General features: G+C 38.6%; 2 protein-coding genes across 23 annotated transcripts in view; one reads left to right on the forward strand and one right to left on the reverse strand.

Annotated features, from left to right (window-relative positions):
• LOC104150287 (SMC5-SMC6 complex localization factor protein 1) overlaps nt 1-11,336 on the reverse strand; it is a 36,653-nt gene extending 25,317 nt beyond the window's left edge. For 2 of the 5 annotated variants that reach the window (XM_068926423.1, XM_068926420.1), the window contains exons 1-6: nt 11,238-11,335; nt 10,735-10,848; nt 10,483-10,558; nt 7,878-8,121; nt 5,543-5,699; nt 465-596 (exon numbers count right to left, since the gene is read on the reverse strand). In XM_068926423.1, coding sequence (XP_068782524.1) covers nt 465-596; nt 5,543-5,699; nt 7,878-8,121; nt 10,483-10,558; nt 10,735-10,848; nt 11,238-11,246 — 732 coding nt within the window. In that variant the 5' untranslated portion in view covers nt 11,247-11,335. The other 3 variants (XM_068926419.1, XM_068926421.1, XM_068926424.1) reach the window with 3 other exon arrangements.
• A 4-nt stretch (nt 11,337-11,340) lies between these two features.
• The window catches only part of LOC138064345 (uncharacterized protein KIAA0825-like), a 262,588-nt gene continuing 254,718 nt past the window's right edge, over nt 11,341-19,210 (forward strand). For 14 of the 18 annotated variants that reach the window (XM_068926410.1, XM_068926406.1, XM_068926400.1 and 11 more), the window contains exons 1-2: nt 11,341-11,472; nt 12,071-12,472. The gene's annotated coding sequence lies outside the window, so the exon portion shown is untranslated. The remainder of the gene's footprint in view (nt 11,473-12,070; nt 12,473-19,210) is intronic. The other 4 variants (XM_068926407.1, XM_068926408.1, XM_068926417.1 and 1 more) reach the window with 3 other exon arrangements.

Genomic DNA, 19,210 nt, shown 5'->3' on the forward strand with positions numbered 1-19,210 from the left:
ATCATGATTAGATATGTGTCAGTATTAAAATGAAAGACTGCATTTAGCTTTATTTTCTACTTGTAATAAAAAAACATTCATATGAATCAACAAAAAGTTTGCTTGCTCTAGGATATGGTAGGTTTTAAAAGCTTGTTAGTGTAATTTAGGTAGATAACAGACAAGTCATTGAAAGACTATCATCTGATATAACATTTTGTTGGACAATACTAGCTATTTTTTATCTGATATAGTACACTGAAATTGCAAATAGCCCACCATGTCTTCCCCATGCCCATGTCGACCACTTGCCCTACTAAATTATATTTTAGTTAATGGTAGACTGTAGTAAATAGGGTATTAAACACTGCAGGCTAAAAGGCATTATTACAATTTCAGAACATTTTAAAATATCTACTATCTATAATGAAAGATAAATTTAATTATATGTATTTTACATTTTATGCTAAGAAAGTGTTACCTACCTGAGCAAAATACATATGTTTTATCACAGCATTTTTCATTTCAACAAGCTGCATGTTAAACATGATTTGTTTGGTTTCTTGTGCAGCTAGAAAATGATTCATTTGGATAACTTCAGTATTTTGTATTTCCTTCTGTGAAGAGCAAAAAAAAAGTCATTATTTTTTAATTTCAAATAGCATAGAGAACTAATGCTCCAAAACAGCTTTATGTGCCATATATCCTGCTGTAAACTCATGTGTGCACATGCATGCTTATGTATTTTTCAAGAGTCGACATTACACGCCAGATAAAACAGCTGTGGAAACAAATCATTAATGTTGTAGGTAGTTATAGCATAGGCACCATCAGTATGAGCTTCCCCATAATTATTTCTCTAATTGACTCCAACCATGGTGCAATCTCTGTGACTGAAATGCAAGCTGAGTTTCTATAATGGATTTGTTCTTTGGACTTTTAGAAAACTAAAACCAAACTCCATGCCTTTTCAATTAAAAGAAAGCATAATAAGGATTTTTTAAATACAATTTTTCATCAGTTTGACTAAGACCAGACTCTCATTTCATAACAGCCACTACAATCCTTTCAGTTCTTGTCTATAAGGATGGACAAAACTAGTAATTTAAATCTTATAAGTTCTTTATTTTAGTTTCCAGTTGTTTCTTCAGTATAGGGAATGAGCAAGTATTTCTCAAACTGTTCTGTAATTCAGACTGAAACCAGACACACTTCCATAGAGAAGACTCTCAGCAAAGCCAGAAGGTAATTTTTGTTACTAAAAAGTAACTCCAAATTGTATTTAAAAATTATTTCAATAATTTGAACAATACATTTTGGTAAGGTTCAATATATGTTTTAATTAAATGTACATAGATTAAGAATGAAGCATCATCATTGTTTCAGACAAACAGACATAAAAAATAGCCTCCTCTTGGAGTGTTAGATGTGATCACTAGGACTGTAGATACCGCTGCAGGGTCCCCCTTAGTCACTGTACTGAAGGCCATTTTTTTTCAGAGCAGGTACGGAAGGATTTTATACAAGCATAGTGAAATAGATTTGCTTGGGGTGGCTTTTGGCCATTCGACTTCAAGCACCTAAATCTAAAGGGTGACTTCAGGTACTGTATGGAAAGCAATAGTAGGAAATAAACACAATGGTGGTTGTATTGAGAAGAGGCAAGCCATAAACATTCTATACTTTTAAGAGATTTTCAGTGTAAAGCTTCAAAAGCTGCATGTATTTCATTCTATTTTCAGATGTTCCCTTAAATATGCAATTCAAAACAAAAATATTTGGCATGAGCGTAACTATACATTTTTAAACAAATAATGAGTTTGTTGCACTTTTACAAAAGTGTAATAAATCTTTCGGTAACTTGAGAAGAGCTCTGAATAGCTCTTGATGAGCCAAGAACGACTAAACTCCTACTGAAGTAGGACAGAAATTCTACTCTGAGACATTAACTAGTCTTTACGTCTTGTGGCACTTCTGCATTATTTTCAATATCCTTCTAAAAATACTGACACTCAGACAATATACAGTAACCATCTTGCCAAAATGCTATAAATTCCAGTGTGCACTCAACAAAGCATTTGAAGTCTGTGTTTAAATTTGAGAGCAGCTCCCTAAAATCATGCCTGTGCTTTAACATCTTGAACCAATACATTTGACACCTTATAGGATCAAGTCATTAATGAGTCTCTCAGAGTATTTTAACACTAGAAGTTATGCCATTGAGATTACATGAACAGATCTGAAATACAAAGATGAAGCAATGTGTTCATACAAAACAAGTGACAGAATAGTCTGAAAGGCAATGACTATAGCAGCTCCACTGAAATAAAGAATAACACTGCTTTGCTGAATTCAATATCTGGTTTGAATACAAAGCCTTAGGAGAAAATGTGTGTGTGTATGTTGCAGGGAGGAGGGTATTTATTTTTGCTAGGAGTCAAGTAGCAGCTCTACAGACTTACACAGTTGGAGAGTTCTAAGTCATGTCCTAATGAAACATGTGCCAAGTACTTCTTGGAGAAAGAGACAGGAGTGTGTTCATGACATTTGTTGATAAAGCCTAATATATTTAGATAAGTGTTGTGATCTGATTGCCTATGTTTTATTCTTTTCCTTATAAGAGACTAAGAGTCTTGGCAGTTTTCTGAGTTCTTTAGATGCATTTGAATAGAAAGCTAATGCTCCCCTTGCCTCTAAAGTGAATTACTTAGTAAAGTCTAGGAAAAAAAGATACATGCAAGTTAATGAACTGGTTAAGACAGAACACTGTTATCGTACCAGGGAGGAATTCAGGGTGCACAGCAAGAAACACTTTATTCTCACAGAGATCAGATGACGTAGTCATAAATACTTGACACATTCTTCTATTAAATATAATATGATGTCTAACTTAGCCGAAAGGTGAAATAGAAAATAGTTTCCCTGTAGAGGTTTCATTAAGAGAGTAAGTACTAAGCTGAGATCCCATGTTGATGTGTCTTATTTATAGAGGATGTAAACACTAAGACCTTTCAACACCCCCTTCAACCTTTTCATAGAACTCTACTGATCATTAAAACGCAGAGAGGAAATTTTCTCTGCATTTTGGATCTGGGAAATCCAAAGGATTTCAGGTTAAGTATGTTATTCCTAGCAACAACTCTGGCTTTAATTCCTACTTGCTCATATAAGTAAGGTTTTCTATTTAGCAGCTGACTGTAAAGTCACCCCATAGTCTGAGGAGCTCACAGTTGAAAGCAATCTTCTGAGTCCTTTGAGTATTTCCACGTCAAAATGCTATGAAGATTATCATCAAATGCAGAAAGTCTGAATAGTGCATCTGACTCTCCTGCTTGGTCAGCTATACCTCCTAATAGCTGCAAAGGACAGACACCTTCTACTGTATCACAAATGCGATCTAACTAACAAAGGGCTCAAATTTTTGATTTTCTTGAAACAATCAGAAGACTTGGAAATAGTGAGAGTATACAGGAATTCAACACACATTTCGGTAAAAACAAAGGCTGGTTGCCTCTTCTTGCTTGTAAATAGCAATTTTGATATTTGTTTTTTGATTAAATTCTGTTCCTCCAAGCCCTCAAAGCTTTCGGTTGGTATTTAGAATTTAGTTGCATCTGTGTCTATTGCATGAGCTTCTAGTCAGGCCACAAGGTCATTGTTTGGTGCTCAAGTTGACAAACAACTGAATATATCTGTTCCAGAACGGAGAGGAGAAAGTATACAGTAAAGAAAAGAAGAACGCGTACCAGGGTCACGGTCTTAACCTGCATAGGATCACTCATCAAAATGATCTGTAAGAAAAGATAATGCTGGTCTTGGTAAGCAAAGGACTAGGAATCATAAGGCATCTCTCTCTCTCTCTCTCTCTTTCACAGGAAATTGTAAGAATAATTTCTAGTTCTAGGGAATCTGCACACACAGGGAAATTCACTTAACAGTGGCATGTCCACTCATCAGTTCAAATGGGAGACTGAAATACAATCAAGCTGTTTTTCTTTCTTTGCCTTGTCTTTTTGCATCACAGTGCATTTAACTTCTGTTCCATTTTGGCTGAATGGTAAACCTAACACTGAAGAATCTGAAGTTGCACTGGATGCCTCATCTGGCTAAGTCATTCCAACCAAAAACTCCATCTCTCTGGACAGATGATTTTTAATATGGTTTCTCTCTTCAAATAAAGTACCACATCTTATATTCAGATCCTCATGTCTTAGTGGATCTGCTGAAATACTGTCTCATGTTCTGGTTCAGTTAACAGAAGAACACTCTATTACAAGGGCTTCGGAGTGAACATAGAGCCTGCATTCTTAAGAATTTAAGTTTTGACTAGTAGAAGAGAATGGTTTTGTCAGTAATGGCAAAAGGTTTTCTAACATGGAAGAAGTCAAAGTTGAGTGTAAGTCTTTCCATAACTTGGGCATCCTGTGATTTTGAATCCTAAGGACTTCTGAATATTTTCTGAAATGTAGACAACTATGTCACTCCTTTCTGTTTCCACAGATGAGAATGGAGAAGCATTACAGCATATAGTCTGCTGGTAATGTGAGAAGTTCTTAACAAGAAGTCCTTGGCACGCTACTCTGTTTTCATAAGGTTGCATATACTGTCCTTTAATTAAAATCTATTTAACTTTACTTGCCTACAAGTATGGAACGATCCCTCCACAGTAATGGAAAGCTGAAGGTGTGCTCAGATAGCAGTTCATACACCTGTTTCAGGAAATGAAAAACTTGCATTCTAGCAGCATCAATCTCAATGCATTGGTTGAACAGGGATCATAGGTGAATAGCTTATATTAGATTCCTAGTATAGAAATATTGAGTGAATTTCTGCTGCCCAGTATACAATCCCTTTTTATAGGATTCATGTTACAGCCACTGATTTTTCCCAGTCAAGGGTTGCTTGGGTTGCTTAGTTGCATAAATCTTAATGTTTTAGCATAATTTCTAATGTTATGAATACAAGGTAAACAATTGAGATCAGTTCACAAAAGAAGTAATTAAATTGATAGTGAGGCATGAAGATATGAGGATACCATTTTAACGGATGTTAATGGTGTGTGTCAAATCCAATACAAAATATATACACACACATATATATGTATTTGAAACCATTAACAAAATAAAGAGAATATAGAAGAAGATCCGCTATTTTTCTTGTGGTGTTTTGTGAATAACTAGCTAACTGTTTAATTGGTGGTCAGCTACACTACTTTCAGGTACTACTCTGGAGCAGCTACTGGAACTTCTTCCTGAAGTCTGAACCATTTTTCCTGTAGTAATAACACAGAACTGGAACCAAGGAGGAGTACAAAGAGGAAGAAGAAATAAAGTATTCTTCCTTGGTGTTATTTCTACTGGTCTAAACCAAAATATTGCCTTGGGAGAGACAATTTTTCTGTTAGAAAGCTGTTTTATTTTTAACTAAATTTCAAAACATCCAGGTTGACTGTATTCCTCTCTAATATAAATGCCATATAATATAGTAATCAGTAAGGACGACATAAATTGCTAACGATGCTAATGAAAAATGAATTTTAGGTATGTTTTTTAAAATTACTTACCTCAAAAAGGTAATCTCCTAGATACCGCACAGGGTAAAACTGAGCTTCAAAGAGTTTTTTTTCTGTAGGAAAACTTTTATCATCGATGAATATATGAGTAATATCTCTCCCTGCATTTTGAGATGAACATACAGTTGCCTTTCCAGCTTCTAGAACTCTAAATAAACATACATTTGGAAAGATGTATTTACTGCATTATATTAATATTGCTTAAAGCTACGTTACTGTTCACAAACTACAAGCATGCAAGTGCAAGAGAATAAGGGTTCTAGGTGTGTGACATTATGCATCCCTCATTAAAAGGGCACTTAAGAGCCTTGAGCAAATGAAGGAATCCACTGATACATATCTGATAGAAAGTTTCTGAGCATTTTTTTTTCAGATATCAAATTCTTAGATGACCACAGCTATAATTTATTGTCCTCCACGATGATTGTGGGTTAATTAGTGGGTCTTTCAATTAAGAGTTTTGCCATAATCAAGGGGTTTACCAAAAGCGGAACACCGCTTTTCTGAATTGTAACATGGTATTTTCATATTGCAAATACAGTCTTTGAGTTCATTTTAGAGTCATTTATAGCATTTGTGCCCCCCAGTGTTATATACAGAAAACAAATTTGTTTGGGGCAACATTATATGTAAAAGTTTCCTCAGCGGGAATTTCCAGAGAGGTACTGCTGCAATGATTCATATTTTTTTAGAAAAGATGTCAGACAAGATAGTGGAGGAAGAAAAAAGGTCTTCTGAATTGTTAAATATATGTTCATTTTTCAAAATCCAGATATGTAAAAAGAAAAGGATGCTGGCCTCCCACGCTTACACTACCAATAGGATGGGATTCATGGCAAGAAAAGCATAAAAGGGAAAAAAGCCACACTAAGTACTAGAGAAAAAATAAATCAATCTTCTCTCAGTGCTGCGGTAGCCTTTATGACTGAAGGCAGTGCTTACTGGAGACAAAAGAAAATCTACCTTTCAATGTTTTCTGCCTGAGTAAAAGGATCCCCACATCAGTATGCAGAAAACTGCCTGGAAAAAAAACAGGTTCCTTCTCCAAAACTCCCTCTTCTTTTGCCTTGCTGATGTAGTTCCTGTTAAAGGTTACTTTTACTGTCAACAAACAGAGAGTTGTGCAAGACAGCATTTCAATGGCATTATCAGGAGGCTTTGCAGAAGCAGTTTTCACTGGAAACAGAGTTTTTCAGAAGTGTAACAGAATGAATGTACCTTTCTGCAAGACAGTACATAGTAAACTCTTCTACTCAGCTAAGGGAATAGCCTACTTAGAACGTCTTCAGTTGACAGAATTAGAAGATGGTAACTTCAGCCGCATCTCAGCTGGTGCTTATGAACTGCAGGCAGGTACTCTGTGATCTACCTTGCAGCTCTGATACCATAATCAGCTGGATACACTGCACTTTCCTGCTTGCCCATGCATCTGTGATGTACACTTTGTTTTCACGCCCTGTACAGAATTAGGGCACACACAATGTATGCATGATCAGACCCGAGAAGTGCTCCCAACTAACTAGGTTTTTGACAGAGGAGTGGGATAGTATCTTCTCCTGTAGTGAGCAACATCTTGTAATGGAGAGCTCTGTTTCAGTAGCAAATTTTACATAATACACTCTGTTTGTGATTCAAGGCAGTAGTTAAATTGAGGAATCTAGGTGTGTAGGAAGAGTTTGGAAAAAATAAACATTGTCCCAAAATTCTTGCACTTCCAGTTGCTTTCCTCTTCTCCGCTTTTCCTTTGTATGTTTGCCCTTTCCCTTCTGATCTATCTGTATTTACATTGTATCATAAAGATTTGCTACAGTACAAATTAGGGCTTCAGAACTAGGGAGCTGTTGCACAGAAGTGACACAAAGAAAGATCAGGTTAGTCAGAACATGGAACGCATCAATAAGACATAGCTCACAGTTGGCTCAGATTATCCACCCAAGTGAAATAATATATCCTGTTGTGGCTATGATTTGAATGTAACGTGGACAAAATAACACTCATAAAAAGCATAAGCCTATGTACCTTGTCTCACAAAGAAAGTTTCTGCAAGCAAATTACTTAAGATGCAAATATATGACAATGTGTGTTATATTTGACACTATACTGGAAGCAAGCTACAAAATCTTCTTTAAAGATTTAAAGAAGTCAGTGTGCATTTAACACTGCAACCATTATAAAAATGTGTGGAAGTGTATTAACGAAAACAATTCATACTTTGAAGGACTGGAGGTTGTTACAGATCAAATTAACGGGGATGGAAGAAAAAAAATTTGTTCACTTATATGTGTTTTATCTTTCATTACTTCAGCTTTAAGACATTTCCCCCTACCTTGTAATAGGATCCCTTCGTTTATCACCTTCCTTAACAAGGAGGACAACTTTCCATCTGTGGAAGGCCCCTGGAGCACCAGTGTGTGTCAATCCTTCGCGCCATCTTTTAGGTGCAGATTGCATTTGAGGTGAATAATGGGTGTCTTTTTCAATTTTATATCCCCATTCGTACGTTGTTTCATCAAGCCATCTGCCACTTTCGGCGCTATTAATTATGTACTCCTTAGTTAGTATCCACTTTCCTAAAAAGCAAACGAACTGTCAGCCACAGAAGATTTTTTGTGTAGACAAATGGCAATCAACTGAAGATCTAATATAAAATTAACTTCAACCTTTCTTGTGCAAATAAAAGCTGGAATTGTAAGTACCTTTTTAAAAACTTCTTCCTATTGCAAGGTCTCCTTTTCACATTTTGAAATCAAAAACCTCACAATGCCACTGAAAATGATCATCTTGTTTTCTTTTAATGATGAAGGACCTTTTTACCCTTCCCAGATTAAATACTTGCCTATCTTCTCAAAAATCTGCAAGTGGAAGTTTGCAGCTTCCCAGATTTTATTCTTAGGACTTGCACAGAACCTTGCTTAACCCTTTAGTTTGTAATACCACTGACACTTTTACAAAAGTACTAGAACAGATTTGAGGTACACTTGATGGCCTTATATAACATGCAAGAATGCTGTCAAATCTTTTTTTTTTCTTTGCCAAGGGTTTAGTTTCAGTAAACTGAAGTAATATATTAAAATATGATTAAAAAGAGGAATGAATTTCTTTCTTTTATATATGCTTAATATTACTAGCATTGTAAGTGTACTGAGTGCCAATATTAGTGGGATATGGTTTTAGACTTTTTTCTTTCCCCCTTTTTTCTTTTCACATCCTGTTCACTCCTCCCTTGGCTCCACCTCCTCCGCCTCTCTTCTTTCTTCTTTTGCATGTATGCTTTTGATACCATCTGTAATGATCATTGCCTTTTTCTCATGGTCTCTCTCTTCTTTCAGAATCAGGTCAAGGGCTGTGGTTAGCGCCCTGCTCCTGTATTGAAACGCAACCTACAGAAGATACTGTAAGAGAAATTCACTGGAATTGTGTAAACCTAATTGGTTTCACAGAACAGCAGGGTTGACTGGCAAAATGTCTCAGAGCAGGAGCACAGATGGTACTTCTACATAATCTAGCATAGGTACCACTGGACTTATGACTGAAAAAGGCATGCTGTGTATAACTTATATGTTAAAACCACTTTAATTTCAAGACTTCCATCTCAAAAAGTCAGCTGAGAAGTCCATGAAGACTGATGTTCTTATTAATATTTATGTTTACAGAGTTCTAAATGGGATTAAAGATGAATTGTTATACTTACTTGGGAAAAATCGCATTAGGAATGAACGCTCTCTCTCCATCATCAAGGATGAAAACAATGATTATATAAAAATAGCACCTCTTCCAGAATTAAGTAGTACCAGCTGGTATTGAGGAGTATTTATGAATATAGAAACATGACATAGTTTTGCATTGTCAAGTGGACAATATGTACATTATGTACTCAGTTCAAAGAAAACATCTCCAGATGTCTTAAATCTCCAAAACTATGATATAATATTAACTCAGTATTACAAATTTTATGTCTAAAGTGTCTTTTCTCATGTAAACTTCTACTCTATTTACTTTTTGATCATAGTTAATAAGACACAAGGAGTCATCCATATATCTCTCAATTCTAGCAGCTGTAACTGAAAATAGCTAATACTATGGTATGCAAACGCAAGCATCAGATCAAGAATTTTACATCTAGCTTTAAATCCAAATCAACACTTATCTATTTCTGTCTCCAGTCTCTTAAATCTGAGATTATCCATCCTAAAAATTGCTTTAATACTTTGGTACAATATGATGTAGGAAAAATAGGGATCACATTTAAACAGTTAACAGATCAGCAGTTTGAAATCTTGTAACTTAACATTTTCTGAACTCATCATAAAAGCCTTCCAGGTTCCTGTCTAAAAAAACAACATCTTAAAATATAGAGTTCTTATTTTGAAAAGCTTTAGTTGCATGAGTAAAGCAATTGAGCATCAGCCCTTAGGTAAGAGAAGAGCAGAAGAGGAAAGACTAGAGACTTGCATCAGTAAAATGGCAGAAGTAAGGGTGTGGAATTTTCTGTCGCTGCATAAGCAGAAACTTCAGAGACAGTGATCTTTATTAATGAATGATGTGTGTGAATTTGATGTCAAAAAGCCATGCTAACTGCAGCTGTCCATACTCCATCCACGCCTCTTCAAGTAACCTGTTTTAAAGTACTTACATCATTTGGAATATGACTTTACAATGCAACTGATACGTAACATGGTTTCTGTTTGGGAGTCAAATCAGAATAAATAAAGGAAGATGAAAATTATTTAGGAATAATGCAAAAAACCAGAAAGTACATCCAAATTTGAACGTAGGGCTTTGCTAATAATCAAGACTAATGGAACACAGAGAGTAAGTGTTGGTAAAAGTCAGTTCATGACATGAAAACAGGTAACTAGAACACTTCTAAGGCTTATTTCCTGTCCTAATATTATGATTCAATGACATTTTACAGCAATTATTTTACTCACCTGCAGCACAGGCAGCTAAGAACTTTTCACTCTTGCAAAGCTGTTTTGCTATAAGGTGTGTACAATCTCTGTATTTCTGTAAAAAAAAAAAAAGGAAAACAAGAAAACATAACACACTTTTATTACTGGAAATAGGTTAACTTTTTTTGGCTACTAATACACAAATCCAAGCTTCTATATAATCCTTTAAGGCTTGCAAATTTTTTTTTTTGCTGCTTTCTCTCACCAGTAGGAGCTTAAATAAAACAATACCTTAGAATCAATAAGCACACAGTCCAGTTTGAGCAATAATTCAAGCAGTGCCTTTTTTTCTTGCTTTTTAAATCCAGTTAACTGGATTATCCGCTTCTGGCCACCACTTGCCATCTGTTAACAGAAAAACAAATGAAGAGGAAACAAAAACACACAAAATCCACGTTATGAAACCCGGTAGGATCTTAGGAGCGCTTCCTGGTCTTTCAGCCGCGCTACCCTGGGACGATGACACATCACTACCTGCCGCGGTTCGCGTACGCCAGAGGCGGCAAGAAAGTAGGGCCAGAGACGCTCACACGGCAGGTCGCAGGGGGTGCTGCGCCCCTTTGGGACAGACCCCGCAGGTGTGAGCAACTCCGGCCTACCGGGGGCTGGCTGCGCCACTAACGGCGCTGCCGCCCGACGCGGGGCCCCGCGGCCGGCCAAGCCGGCAGCGCGGGAAGAGCCGCCATCTCCTCGGAGGAGGCGGCCGCGGCGGCCCGGGCTTCGCGCTCACGTACACACGCCATGGGGAGCGCAGCGGGCCGGGCCGGGCCGGCCGCCCTCTCGCTCCTCGGGCCGGGCCGGGCCGGGCCGGGCCGGGTCTGGCGCTGCGCCCCGCCGCCGCTCCCGCCTTCCCCCGCCCCGCCCCCGGATGTGGCGGCAGCGCGGCCGTTCCGGCCCGCTGTAACCGACGCTCCGCGGCCGCTGGGCTGTCGGCGCCGAGCCGAGCGGGCCGCGGGGGCAGCCCGGCCGGTAAGTGGCCCTGGCGGGGTCGCCTTTCCCCTCCCCTTCCCGCTGGGGTCGGGGCTCGCCCGGCGTTGGAGCCGAGCGGGGAGCAGCGGCAGCACTAGAGGCCCCGCGTCGCCCGGCGGTTCCCCGGCACGTCCGGGTTGGTGCCGCCGGCTGCGTACCGCCCCGTGGAGAAGGGGCGGCCCGGGGCTCCGGAGCGCACCGTGGCCACGCGCTTCCCTAACGGTTCGGACGGGCCGTCGGCGCCCCCCGCGCTGGATGGGGGGGGGGGGGGGGAGTCGCGGCGGCGGCGGCGGGGCGGAGCGCGGCCCTGCCCGCCCGGCGGCGGCCCGGTGATGGCGTCCCGCCGATGGCGTCCCGCCGCTGCCCTTGGCCTGCGGGGCCGCGGCAGGCCCAGCTCGGCCCCCTGAGAGCTTGGCCGAGGCCAGGAGCCGTGTCGGAGGCCGAGAGCGGTGTCTTGCCGGTGTCTGGAGCCGGGGGTGGGGAAGCCTGGGGTGTCTGGTTGAGAGCAGCAGCCTGCAAGCGCGCCGGGGTGGAGCGTCCCGTTAGCGTCACGGTTTGCCTTTTGCCTCTGAAAAACACATTTTCTGTTGCTCAACAGACTTAAAAGACTAGAAAGCCCTCTTATAGGGATGGGTGATGGAAGACGGAAGAGACCTCACTTGGTAGAGGAAGCTGGCAAAGCAACTAAGCAGAGTTTGCAGTAGATCCAGATCGAAGTGTCTCCTCTCTCCAACAGACTGTCTTTCAGAGTCAGAAACGGGACGTAGCGTTTCCAGCCCTCCATACCCCTTTTCTCTCTACACCAGAGAAACTTCCTGACAAAGTGCCTTGTTCCAGGGGATGGCTGATCCTCATACGAGATGACTACCCACTGCTGCAGTTAGATATTCAAGTCTTTCACTCTAGGTCTAAAGATTCCCTCCCTTCTAAAGCTTCAAGTTTGCTCTAGCTGCACGATGGAATTCAGTGCTGTTTAAAAGCTGCGAAGCTACGTGAAAAGGTTAAAATAATATTAAGATTGTACATCAAGCACTCAAAATTTGGAAAATTAGAACTGCCAGAATTAAGATTGTCTGTGAGACCTTATTTTCGTCCCTTGTGTATGGGGGATGCGATTATCTTTCCATGATTCCTGTGTCATTTATGTGCACAAGAAATCGGTTAGTGCTATTGAGTGAATAAAATTGGATCTGTAGAATACTTTCTTTTTTTATTCCTGCAGTTGGAATGTAGAAGGCACTTATCCTGATTCAAGAAAAAAAAAAAGACAATCGAATTGCATCCTTAGAGAACTGAATCTTCCTTTCACCCCTTTCATAAAATGCATGTGTGAGAATGGACAAGTCACTTCATACTCATTGGGGTGACTGTTTGATTTTTAAGTCCTCTAAGCCTGAGATATATATATGGCAAAATTTTCACAAATGCTGAGTATTTGTAATTGCAACATAGATCAATTGAAACAATGCTTTGAACTTATCAGTGCTACGAAACAGAAGTATTTGGGAAAAAATCTGGCTTTAAACATCTCAAATTTGGCTGTGTGTTGAAGTGGATCCTTGACCCTAGATCTCTCTGAGTTCCTCAAATATCAAACTAGAAAATAATTCTGCCTGTCCTCAGATGGGTCTGATGATGATGTTTATACAGTTTTCTAATACCCCACTGATTTAAGGAAAAAGCTAATGACAAATTTATTTAGAATTCAGAGTGAGATTTTGGTTTCATGCTACATACATATAAAAAAAAGTGTTCACCTTGTCTACTGACTTATTTCCTATAGAAAGAACCACATGATGAAGTAATGAAAAGTCAAAAATAGCATGTGAAGGAACAATGAAAGTGGATTTGGCTTGCTTTCCTAGTACTTACCGTAGTATTTCCCATTTCATCAACTTTGCAACCATATTTTTGTATGCAAGGATGAAGCAGCAACAGTCGCGTTGTTCTGTTGTTAATTTTTAATATAATTGCCACTGAAAAATCTTTACACATCTTGAATGTTCACAGTCAAATGGCTATATATATTGCTTACATTTTTTGTTGTTAATGAGAATTAGTTGCATTTGCTATTCTGTACCAGTTTCACCTTTATACTTTCACTATTGAGTTACCATCACTGTAAAGGAATTCTATTAAGTCTCTTAACTGGGGTGCACAAAATCCAAAATCTGTGTCTATTTCTTTGTTTCATAAACACTTGCAAGGATGTAATTCAGAGTTTAGACTACACTTAATCTGTTGTCCCTGAATAACTTTTTCTTTGTTTGGTACTGTCACAGAATTCTCATATTTACAAACTAGAAAAGAAACAGATGCAATTCGCAAGAATAAATAATTCTGGATTTATTTGTTCTGATTAAGCTCAAATAGTTTTTGGATTAATATCTTTTAAAGTTAACTGTTTGTTATTAACTGCTACTAAGTATGAACCGTGACTTAACTAGTAACCAATAGTAACAGCTTTATACCATCAGGCTCTTAACAGACACGAGAAGTCTTACATATATTGTATTTGCTGTACTTTAATTGAAACTAGCTGCTAGTGAGGAAGCCACATACTTATATGATGGCCATTTGTTCTCCATGCGTATCGAATATTTTCTGGGTTTTATTTTTGCCTTTTTTCTCCCCCCTTTGGCACATGAAATGCATGCAATCAAAATAACTAAAAATCTCAAACATGTCGTATTTATTTTGACTTTATTTGACTTTGACTCCCTCTACAATTTTTCATAATCAGCCTGAAATCTTTTCTTCTTTTTCATCCTTGCTGTGATCTGAGTATAGTAGCTAAATATCTCTTAGCTCATTATATTTTTCTTATTTGCATGAGTTAAGCGTAGCCCTCTTAAATTTAAGTGGACAGCCTATTTGATTGGAGTAATCTCCTCCAACACCTCTCTGTTTCTCTGTTCCTATAATGTGATTTTCAAATATATGGTGCAATTGCTCAGCATTATAAACTACATTTTCATTGCTTGGCTCTGGGTTTTGGATGGATGTCTGTTTTTCCACTTTCTCTTTTAGCATATAAGTAAATGATTTATTCTTTTAAAAAAATCAGAAATCATAATTTCCAGTGCTACACAAGTGATACTTTCACAATTTCTAGTTAGATTTTAGGGACTGTCAAAAATAACTCTACGACTCTGATGTCCTCGGTGCTTCAAGAAGCCAAGATCAGAGAAATAAGTATGCCTTTTTCCCCTCTCAGTCAGGGTTACTTATAGTATTTCAGATGCCAATCTCTTTCAGACTTCTGTAAATGCTACTTTGCCTATTTTATTTCTTAGTGAGAGAGAGAAAAAAATCTTTTTCATTCTGCTTTTCTAGTTTTCTGCGTTATGCTTTGTTCCTTTTATGTTTTGTACATAATCATAGCCCAACCATGTCTTGTGTCTTGAAATTTCACTTCTTACATTTTTCCATAGCTAGCCATTTCACTTCTCATAATATGCGCAGTTATCTTTGTCCAAGCTTCATTGGTGTTGGCATGGTCAATTTGGTCACTATTGAACCTTATCCTTAAATACCAGAACTCTTTCTGCAGGCCTTCACCACTTAATGCTTTGTTTTGCAACTTGGGGGCTTGGGTTTTGGCAGGGGAGTGTCCTGCACTAGCATTTTGACCTGCTGTGTAGAAAATGATGTGTAATCTTTAGCAGTAATTGTGATAATGGTACAATCCAAGCATAAAAATCTGGAAGATAAATATTGGAAGATATTTTCCACTATATACGTAGAATATTTTTCCATCATACAGATAAGTTTATCAGTTGACTGACTAACAGTTGCACAGCTTAAGAATGGGTTCTTTAGAGCTTTTTTTCCCATCTGTTGCCTTTTGTACGGTTGTCACTCTGTGTGTGTGTGTGTGTGTGTCTACATATACGTGTATGCTCACTTAGCATACACATAGCATTTGACAAAGCATACTTAGAATTTGACAAAATGAAAATCACAGTGCTATTGGCAAATTTTGGTCAAGCACTTTGTAATCACAGTCTTGGTAAAACAACTGGAAGTTACACTGAAAAGTTACAATAACTAATACAGTATGATATGTCTCCACACTGCCTTCATGTGGAGAAAAATCTAAGTTTATGCCCTGTTTTAAGTCCATTTTGTAAATCTGTCTTCAGTATGAAGCGCTGGCTTTGGCTTTGTCAATACAGTGAAGGAAAAATGTTATATTCTTTTCTACGGTAATAAGGGATGAATAGAATTAGAAGCAATATCCAAAAAATATCCACCAAAGCTAGAATAACTAGAATAATTCATCTTAATAACAATTGTTCTTCTGAAAACATACTTGTAGCTTTTTCATGTGCCAGTGGATATAGGAGTGGCAGAACAAGCATTGTGAAAATAGTTGCTTTTCTCCAAGCTTTACTGATTATGTTAGCTCTCAATTAGCATGATTTTGTATTTATTTTCAAAATGATGTCCCTTTATGGCTTTTCCAGGGGTATTATTTGTTTTTCTTTCCTGCAACCATTTTTTTATATGGATCATTTTTCTTTCTGATTATTGTAAGCACAACCTATCTTATCCCCTTGCACTCATCTGTCTTTCTGCCAATTCACATGAAGACACCTACTGAGCTCCTTCTCCCCTCAGAGAGTCCTGAGTCCAAGGTGTGATATAAGTCCAAATCATGACACCTTGGTCATTCCACTGTTTACAATGAGCCATTTTTAGCTAACACGTCCTATTAATGTATGCCACTGAACCAATGTGAAGCGATAAATGTAGATAACACAGGGTGGTGTTCAGCAACTTGTTCAGTATCTCTTCTGTCAATAGTGCCAAGCAAGCCTTATATACAGTTGCAGTTACATCAGTCTCAGGACTAGTTGGAGAGCATTGGCTCATTTATTAGTGAACTAGTGAAGTACACTTCCTTAGTGCGCTTTCATGAGTGGCCAATGACTTGGGAGTTTGGCTTTTTTGTTGTTCTTAATATATGGCTGGAAGATTGGTTTGCTTTTGCATTTAATACTTCTCTTTCCTGCCACATAAAGTTCAAGTTTCTTGTCCCTGCCTGACATGAATTAATCCCTGGCTGCTTGGCCCTTCTTTCTTACCATGTTACTGTTCTCCTCCTCTGACCTAAATCAGCTATGCCTGCCTGGAATACTTAATGGACCTACTTCTCTCACTGACCTTTTAATATTTTCTCCTGTGTAGGAGGTCCTTTCTGATATGATCTGCAACTTTTCCTTGATCAAAGTCCTTCCCCCTCTTTTTTTTTTTAATCTGCATGATCTCATTCAGATAATTTGTTTTGTGTTTGGAAATGTTTTCTTTGTGTTCTGTGTGTTATTCTTCTGTAAGTAACTACATTTAGAATGGTGAATGCATAAAGGCAGCTTCCTAATTATATGCATCTTAGTAATTGTATGCTGTTAAGTGGAAATGTATATATTCAAAATGTTTAAAAGCAGTTTCTTATCTGCAATTAAAAAAAAAGGCCTTTTTTTTTTATTAGGCAGTTGCCAAGAGCATGATTGATGCCTCAGAATGCAGATATCCATGAACCCTGACCCACAGACCTTAGAAAGTCAATTTAAACATGATACAACCAGTGGGGTGACATGTTACTTTTATACCTCTTACCTTCTCAACTGTGTACTGCCCTTGGGGTAGGTACAGAGGGTAGGCGAAAGATGTAGGTGGTTGGGAAGAGAAAGAGAAAGGAAAAAATACTAAAAAGAAATTAGGAAAAAGTATGGCATGAATTATAATAGGGAAGAAAATAAAGGTACAAGAAGAGCAACAGTATTATCAAAGTACCCTACAGTATGTTACAGCTATACCTATATATCTATTTTAAAAAATATATAACTGGAAGATTATAGAAAATTGCAAAATACAAGTAGCAGGCATACAGATTTGATACTTAAGGGAACCGGGGTTCTTAGATGAGATTTACAGGGTATTGTAGAGAGTCCTTGTTACTATTTAGTTTCACATTAACTTGAAGGACAAACCCTATTGCTGAATTCCAAGTCACTGGCAATGGCAAGCTTATCCTGGGATATCAATGTCTCCTTAGTGTCTCATAAAGACTATAGTAGAAGCATTCAGTAGGAAACTAAACTTAATGTATTAATTGTTTTTTTGTTTGTGTGTTTTTATCAGGATGTATTGGCTATTAGGTTCACAAAGGAGGCAGTATTTGCCAAAAACAACTTCAAAATCCACTGTCAGATCGATAGCAGAAAATAGGTCATTTTAATGTAATAACCTATTGCCGTAAGCCAAGGGTTTTCTGTTCAGACAGGGTTTGAGTGTTTGATAATCAGGCCACTTGCATATGCTGAGCATCCATTATTTTTATTTTTCTCACTATGTCTTGTGAATAATTCATTTGAATGAACAAGAAATTTCACTTAATGACTGATTGTTTCCGTTAACACTTGTGGACTTGGGAGATAAGACCATTGGAGATTGAATTGAATGAATTGATTTGGATGGATTGAAAAGATCGCTGTATGGTTCTACTTGGCTTTGGCATCCACAAGAATAAGACATATAAGTCATTCTCACATCCAGGGATACTCTTCTGTGCAATAAGGAAATGTTCCTTCGAGGAAAAGGGTCCATAATATCCTGTTGTGTTCCCAGGAGTCCGAGGAGCTCTATCAGAGTCAGTGAGGTCTTACTAATGTCTTCCCGGAATTAATACTGAGAATTGCAGAAAAGACAGCTAGACTTTTTGTAGAGGGTGGGCATGCTAGTAGGTGACTTGGTCAGCCCTTGACACACACAAGTGTGAAAGACTTCCTTTTAGGCAGTGACACGGATAGGTCTCCCCCTGCTTTCTTCCACTTTCCCAATGAAGCAGTGGAAGCAGTGTAGAAAGTTTTTGCTGATGCAGGTGTCTGCCATCTGGAGTGCTAGTATTGCCAGAATGAGAGTGAGGTGAGCGATATCCCTTGCAGCGTTACTGATCGTAAAGATCATCAGTAGTTTAGGAAAGGGAGGGCTGAAATCACTGACTGGGACATTGACGAGCACCAAAGCTTCCTTGGGGAAAGCTTTAAGGCCTCTTCTGTATAAGTATAAAGTATTTAAGAATGTTACTCCTGCCGCCCCTGTTTATTTATCTCCCTTTCCTGCCTCCCCACTCCCATAAATAGTCACAAGGATTTATTAGGCTGCTGTACTGTCTAATCAGAAGAGAATTTACATTTCCCAAGTCCTACTTCCGTAACATTAAGAAGGAGCAGAGGCCTCCTGGTACAAAATGGAAGAAATGACTTCGCAAGAAGAGTTGCTGGTAGCAACAGTCAATAGAATTATGGATCTTTTTAGTAACAAGACTGCTGTAAGTGAAATGATGGTGAATTCAGTTCACTGAGGGATTCGAGGGCTTTTGAGATGTGTCTCCTGGAGTGGAGATACTGTTGTAGTCTGCGCAACTGCAGCTGGCTGTCCCCTGTTTTAGAGGGGGCAGGCTCAGACAAATGTGATGGTCTCAGTCTCGAGATGGTAGAAGCGGTATGGTAGAAGATGGAACAAAGAGAAAACGGAATGGCGTGAGGAATAACGGGGAGATTTCAATTAGGAAAAGTGGGTATGTAGCATATTGGACATATGTGATGCCAGTCTGGTGAGGTGAATGGTAGAAAATGATTGAATGTGGTAAACGAATCAATTTTTAGTTCTTTTATGCTTGTTGGAAGGAACTGATTTGCTGCAATCCATGTAGGAATAAAATAGGCCAAAG

This window comes from Struthio camelus, chromosome W (genome assembly GCF_040807025.1).
Source record: "Struthio camelus isolate bStrCam1 chromosome W, bStrCam1.hap1, whole genome shotgun sequence".
Taxonomy (NCBI): Eukaryota; Metazoa; Chordata; class Aves; order Struthioniformes; family Struthionidae; genus Struthio; species Struthio camelus.